Source organism: Protomyctophum bolini (assembly GCF_963924005.1).
Source record: "Protomyctophum bolini genome assembly, chromosome: 16".
Lineage (NCBI taxonomy): Eukaryota > Metazoa > Chordata > Actinopteri > Myctophiformes > Myctophidae > Protomyctophum > Protomyctophum bolini.
In genome coordinates, this window is record NC_137877.1 from 18,808,533 (window position 1) to 18,816,245 (window position 7,713).

General features: G+C 42.7%; 1 protein-coding gene across 1 annotated transcript; it reads right to left on the reverse strand.

The window, feature by feature from the left end:
* Positions 1 to 833: 833 nt before the first annotated feature.
* Positions 834 to 6,862, reverse strand: LOC308331213 (uncharacterized protein C3orf38 homolog). The gene is made up of 4 exons (XM_080786492.1): positions 6,596 to 6,862; positions 5,954 to 6,129; positions 3,781 to 4,034; positions 834 to 2,054 (listed from the first exon to the last, which is right to left on the reverse strand). Exons 1-4 carry the CDS (start codon positions 6,720 to 6,722, stop codon positions 1,685 to 1,687), a joined length of 927 nt encoding a protein of 308 aa, XP_080642618.1. The 5' UTR covers positions 6,723 to 6,862; the 3' UTR covers positions 834 to 1,684.
* Between the last annotated feature and the right edge of the window lie 851 nt (positions 6,863 to 7,713).

A 7,713-nucleotide genomic window follows, 5' to 3' on the forward strand; every position in this document is an offset into this window, starting at 1 on the left:
ATGTATACTCTGATATGTGCTCATAAAAGCATTTAAACATTTTTTTTAATGTCTATGGGTAAAATGCATTGGGAATCATTTCCTGGGCCTGGCGTCGTCATGAATGGGGGAGGGACTGCTACGCTCTATAGTGGCCACCTTGAGTAAAACCCATTATTATTTTGTTGTATTATTCAATACCAGTAAGGGCCGATTCATACTCCTGTTTCGGCGCTGTAATGCCGAAATGATTTCGGCTCGTCAGAAAATTTCAGTAGCACCGAAGAGCCGACTTTAGGACGGTACCCGCCCCCCCGAACCTCAAATGACGTCAAATTGTAGGCTCTACAGCGCCGAACCGACTTTTATTCGGCTCTAAAATAGGAGTATGAATCGACCCTAAGAAGCCTTGAGGGCCAGAAGGCATGCATGCATCCACTGGGTGATGGCAGACTGCTGGGCGAGTGCTGGCACTTTGGCATGGGGGGTCAGATCAACATATGGAATGAATTCTGTACTGGCCATATATAGAGCATTTTTCGAGTGTACAGGGTTTGATGAGGTCAGATCAACATATGGAAAGTCAGAATAGAATAAACTATACTTATGAATTTATGAACTATAACTGGTCAGTCAATGGACATCATGATTATGGCCTGTCAGGACACATTTGCTCAATGTCATTTATCAACTAAATCTGGACGCCAATGGACGTCCATATTATGGCATAGCAGCAACGTCTTTTGTAAACTAAATCTGGTTGTCAATGGACACCCAGATTAAGGCGTCCATCTAGATATGAATACAGAAAAGTTAAATAAGACTGCATGTTTTATATATATATATATATGAATGTAAATAATGTTTTATTTTGCACCAGGAAATAAAATCACCCTCCCAACCAGGCTGAATAAAAAATGATTAACATAAAGTAACCAAGACTACTAAAAATAATGTCAGAAATAATATCTTGAAAAAGAAAGACGTCTCTTGCATAGATAGACTACAGGTGTTTGGGGATGTAAAGACTTTTGCCCCACAAAATTAAACATTCTGTGTATTACAAGTATTAGACATGTCTACACCAGTAGTTCTTAAAACACACACACACACACACACACACACACACTTGGAAAACACTTTAATATAAAACAATAATTTGCTATGATACATATTTACATAAACAGAAAAGATTCACCCACCACAGACAGACACACTATTGAAATGAATAGTAGATAATATCCTGTCTTGTGTGAACAATATAACATTGTTTAAAATAGCTTGTAGATCAGCTATTTGAACAATCGTTTAATGTATTTCAAAATAGTAAAACGGTTTAAGCATAAGGCAGCGCCTTACCCCTCATATTTAAACTGCCAAGTTAACAGATCATCCAACGCAGGGAAGCTGGAAGTACCCAAACGTCCCAAACTCTTCAGACTCCATCATGGCCCGTATCACTTACCCTAGCCCCGACGACCTTACAGGCATATGCAAAGGCTCAACTTATGTAACTTAGATAGAACTTTATGCAGACTTATAGCATTCTATGTAGACGGTACTAGAATAGCATTTCATGTAGACATGTACGCATGTTTCATGATAACTACTTTTTATGTATGCGATGTATTGCCATGCATTTTGCTTAATGTAAGTCGCACTGGATTAAGAGCGTCTGCTAAATGCCTAAATTGTAAATGGCCAATCATCTGCAGAGGAGCTGCAGTTCGCTGGTGTCATACGTGAGTGCCGGCGACGACCCATCCGCTCCGCCCAGAGCTCCCTGGCCTCCTCGGATCTTCATGTTGACGAACTTGATCTTCCAGGTGTCGTCCAGGGGCGAGCGGACGAGGCCGAAAGCCTGCTCGTAGATGCCCAGGCAGTGCGCCCCCCGGTGGATGGTCCCGGCCACGGCCACCAGCATGGTGCCGTGCGCGGAGGCCAGGGCGCGCAGGCCGTGAGGCTCCGTGTTGGGGCTGAGGAGCAACCGCTCGTCCTTGGTCAGCGCCAGGAGACGCAGGCTCACCATCTCTGCTCCCTGGAACTCCTCCTCCGCCTGCTGGCCGTCGCCGGCGCTGCGGGGGAAAACATGCAGGGGAAAGCGTCAAAGAAAGCGTTTATTTAATTTTAACCAGTTTCAAACCTGGCGTCCCAATTTTGGGCATGCTTTATTAACGTTGCTGTCGGGCAGAAACCTCCAATCTCCATAATTATTTTGACTATTTGTGTTTTCCCGTAAACTAACATTTGATCATAGTACAGCGCCACACACACACACGTGTCAAAAGAAGATATTTTCAGGCTTGTGGATCTGCTACTTTTGAGTTTGAAACCTGGAAAGTAACAGTTTTGGACATTGGACAGAAGTTTCAAGCTCACAACTTGTCACAATGTGATGCATTGTGAGCTTGTAGATCAAAGTGTCCTACTTAACTCCCCCTGTTGCCTGTGGCAGGTATAGAACATATTGTAGTTTTCTTTTTTTCGGGAAGGCATTATAACTAGACAATCAACCCTGCCAAAACATCTCTACATCCATCTTCTGCATATGTGAATACTGACCAAACCTGTGTATTTGTACAGCTATCACATTATAATTAGCCCGCAGCTTGTCAACTGTCGGTTGAATGACATGAACATTGAAAATTAGGACATTCACGATGAGGGTCTTGGGCTTTTCCCACACCTTCTCTGTCTCCTTGAGTCCTATTCATTTCTCACCAGTTGTGTCTGATATTTTCAGTAGCAATTATGCGCGCTTGTCAAATTAGACAGAGATGTGAAATCGATCCACCACAGGAGAAAGTCTGTCAAATTCGACAGAGATGTGAAATCGATCCACCATGGGAGAACGTCTGTGTTGGGTTCACTGTTACTGTACATCTGTTTACATTGGTTGGTGTGCACGCCCAGTGCTGATTAAGTCATTTCAAGCCCAGTTTGGATTGGTTCAATGCACTCACAGTGTGAATCACATGATTTCAAGCCTGCATTGGCGAATTCTCTCACAGTTAAATTATCACCAACACAAGGAGGAACACCGGATGTTCATATTTGCACACTGCCGTGGACCAATTTGATCCATTCTGACATATCTTTGACACTTCCCCAGATTTGCCACTGGAATTTTGTATTTAATGCCTGTAAGTAAGTAAATCGTTCTGAGAGGTACGCGCTAGACCCCTGGGAAGAAGGACTGCTGAGGTGGAGCGCCACAGGCACACACCACCAGCTTGCCGCACACATGCCGTACTAATCATACTGTGAGTTGTCTCTCATGCTCTTTAACAAACATTTTCAGGTGAAATTTCATCCATTCGGGAGAAAAATACCCATTGGTGTTCCGTAAAAAAACTTGATTTTCAATGAGATTGAAAAATAAATTGTATCCTGATCTCTAAATGTGAGTGGTTGAAGTGTACTTGCGTGTGCAGTGTACTGCACCTACAGATGGGCCATTTCAACTCTTCACGCTTTCCTGAAGGTTTTCTGAAAATGCATGCTTTCCCTGTTGATTTTATATTCACTGATTAGCCTTGATAATTATACTGCTTTGCTACTGAAAAGAAGTGTCCAGCAGAGGAACTCTATCTTTTCAGGAATCTGAATAGAATGAACGTATATCACCTTGGCAAATGCACTTGTGACAATGTTCTGTTTCTGGCAATGCACTGACAATCTACTGAATTTCCAGTGGCAGGACACGTGAAGCTCTCAAACGGCACATCTGTAAGTGGTTGAAGTACTTGCGTGTGCACTGTGCAGTGTACTGCACTTCAAGCTGTATCAAGACAGAGTTACCTGGAAAGCAGAGACATTTTCACGTCGGGCCAGAAGTGCTGCGGTCCCCAGTCCTGCGGCTGCTGCCCCAGCGAGGGATTGTGGCTGTTCAGCAGCTGGAAGAACCACTGGCAGAACTGCTGGCCCAGGACCAGCGGGTCAAAGCCGGCGGCAGGCTGCGATGGCGCGGCAGGACACAGGCTGCCTGCAGCGGGCTGCAGCGGCTGCACCTCACAGCCCGGGTCTTCAACTGGGCTTGGGTCCACTGCCACCACCTGGACGACAAGAGCATAGGGGTGCAACACTTTGAATTAATCATGTTAAAAAACAACGTATAAAAATGTATAATCGATAATGAAATTAATCAATCGTTTCATTCCCCGTTTTGTGATCCCTATTATTATTATTATTATTATAGGTTAAAGGTTTCAAATAATATAAATAATCTTAATAGTTTCAGCCCTAAAGAGAAATTATTGAGAAGCTATTGAAGAATAGTGTGCATTTGTGCAATAGCCTATTTAAAGCTGCAGGGGCCAACGTTCAACCACTAGATGGTGCATTAAGGGGGGATTCACACTCCCGAATGCGCAGTCGGGATCACTTGGCAGATGTTATGGTGTGACCGATTAAAGTGTACTCGTCTCGGTAACAGATCAATGCAATGTGAAAGCATTGAATACAATTGATTGAAGTATACTCTGGTAGGAAAGAATCAAGGCCAATGTGAATCATGGCCAGGGGGGACCAGGCAACTGTATTCGGGAACAGTTTGAATCAAACGGACTCAGTGTGAAATCCCCTATAAGCCTTCCCCTCCACATCACCACGCCTTTGGGACTCACACTTCACTAAATGGGTGTACAAAACATTAGAAACATTGGTTCGCTGCCACTCTGCCTTGTCATTTGATCGTGGGCCAGAAGATATTCAACAGCTAATTTAAGAACTGGAACTTGCAACAGACCAGATCTTACACATGATTATTACTATGTTAATTGCTAAAAAGGTTAATAAAAAAGATGTGCGTTATAACTGCATACTGACAGAACTGTGTGAATGTGTAATCCAATACCACAGGACAGGTGTAGATAGAAATCATCGTACCCAGCAGCCAGAAGCAGACAAAAGAACAGGATAATCGCTACATATTATTACTGGTATGTTCATCTCATCGGTACAACTCTGTCAATAAATACAGCCAAACTGAGCTCTACGACTGGACATCCATCTGTCATGTTTCTGTGTGCACTGCTGCGTACGATCACTTCCACCACCTGTGAAGTAACGTGCAACAAAGTTTGGAAGGTGAACGATTGCCGTTACAATCAGTATAAAAGTCCATGTCGTCGAAGACATAGCGTGATCATAAATTATGGTCGTCCAATGTAGTCCTTGGCAGGGAAGGAGTTTGTGCTCTTTTAGGACATTTAGCTAATTAAACCTTTTTTTAAAGAACATTTTATCTGAAGACAGACAGTCATACTCCAGAGATAAACAAGTTATTTCATAGGACAAGAGCTCAAAGTCTCTTCTTAGATAGTCCTATCTTAGAATAGACTTTGTTTCTCTCTATATAGACTCTATATGGAGAGAAACACTGTTTAAAAAATGCTTGTCATTCCCTCGCAACGTTGATAAAAGCATTCTTCAGGTGGGTGTAGATTCTCTATCTGTACATTATATACTGTAGACCAGTGGTTCTCAAAATGTTTTCCATTTGTACACTCAGAGTTACAGATAGGGCTGTCACGATTACACATTTAAGTGGACGATTAATTGTCACACAAATAATTGTGATTAATGATTTACTGGTAATTGTGTTATTGGCATTGAACGAATTATTTCCGTTTGCCTTTTAGGCTTCGTAATCACAAATTGCACAGGGCAGATACAGTATACTTAAATATACAAAAAAATCACTGACACATTTAATATTTATATTTTTACAATATAGCAAAAATAGTTGATCTACAAGCTTACAACAAGTCACTTTAAGTTTAAAGTGACTTGTTGTAAGCTTGTAGATCAACTATTTGTGCTATTTTTTAAAACTGTTTGAAAAAAAAATTCAACATGGAAACGATTAGGGAAAATGTAATTGCAATTAGCTCAAATAATTGCAATTAGGCGATTATGTAATAATTGTGACAGACCCACTCCTCTTATAATATTTATGTTAAATTGGTCCCACCTGTCCTGCTGACCAGAACTCCAGCGTCCTGCGGGCCAGCTGGTGTTTATCGCTCTGCGGTGATATCACGACACCTTCGCTGGCCAGGTACCTGAAGATGGCGTCGCGATTAACCTTCTTACGCTTCAGCAGCTCATCGGCAGCGTTGCTGTACGCCAAGATGGCCGTCATGGCCTCTGTAAACACAAAACATACAACAAGATGGCTGTCATGGCGATGAGGGTATATCATTGCCGAAACGTTGGTTCCTACTCTGCATCCTAATAAATAATCGACACTTTGGCTATCAGTGTGTGCAGCCACTCTTTTGTCTTTTTAAGACTTATCTCTTTAGACGTTTCTGCCGTGAGCTGGCACCACTACTAAGACTGGTGTGCGTTTAGCATCCTCCTGCATAGTGCTCTACACTTCCTCTGCCAACCTGGAGGGGCAGCGGACTGACCTCATGCTTCCTTCTATGCATGAGGAGTCCAAGCTGCTTCTTTTCACCTAACAGGGGATAGTTTCCCCGGCCGGATGTAGCTGGTGGATGGGTTTCTGAACTGCCCACAGCACTCCTATGACAATTGTGGCATTTCATCATGAACATTTGTGAGGAACAATTATATGAAGAAAGGTTGAAAAGTGGTATAATAAACCCACCTGTGGTGTTCTCCACTGTGATCATCTTATTGGTGACTGTGTCGCACAGGGACATTAAGTCACATGTTGATAATGATCTCAGGAGTTTCTCACAGCCTCGACGCTCTGTCTCCGTCAGTCCAGACATGTTCAACAGAATGTAAACAACATTTATGATTCATAGCAGGTATTAATATAGCTTAACAGCCATAGTGTAGTTATAGACATTATGCAAACACTACACTCTCTAGCTTTACTGTTGGTGTGTTGCCTTCATAAACTTCCTTCCTACTCCGTACGTACGGTAGAAAGAATGTTCCGTGTCGAAGCACATACCATGGCAGCAGGAGTGAAACGTTCCGTCCTAACACCGCCACCGGAAACGGAATTTGTAGAGTAAGGCGGGCTCTAGACCGGATCTGCAAAGCTTGCGGTGCCGCCTTCTTCAACTTTTTGATTGATTGGAGTCAATTTGAGACAGCAATAGACAAAAACACGAGTCTCAGTAAGTCTGATAAATTCACATATTTAAAGTCATTCTTAAGTGGCACAGCGGCTATGTACTCGCGGGATTGGCTTTATCAGACCAGAATTATGACAATGCCATTAAAATGCTTAGTCGTTTTGGGCGCAAAGATCTAATAATTAATGCCCACATGAACAAACTGTTAAATCTGACTCCAGTTAAAAGGGCCACAGATGTGATTGCATTACGCAAACTGTATGATGACATTGAGATACAAGTAAGAAGCCTAGATACAATGGGAGTTGTATCCGACAAGTATATGGAAACGTATTGTGCCCAATTCTCATGAAAATGATACCGGAGGAAATCACATAGGTTCACTCGTCAAACTGGCGGTGATGAGGATGGTGATGGAAAGAACAATACGTTCAGTGTAAAAGACCTAATGTAATTTGTACAAAAAGAAGTGGAGAGCCGTGAGAGAACGGCCAATATTTACGCAAGGAACGCATGACCCCCCCATGCAGAGAGAGAATCAAGAGAGCGCTCAGAGCGCAACTGGGAGAAAAGAACGGAAAAAAGGAAAACCTACAGCGGCGGCGCTGCCTCGACAGCTGCATTCCATGCTGCGAGTTTCAGAGATGATTCAAAATGCATATTCTTAACACAAATC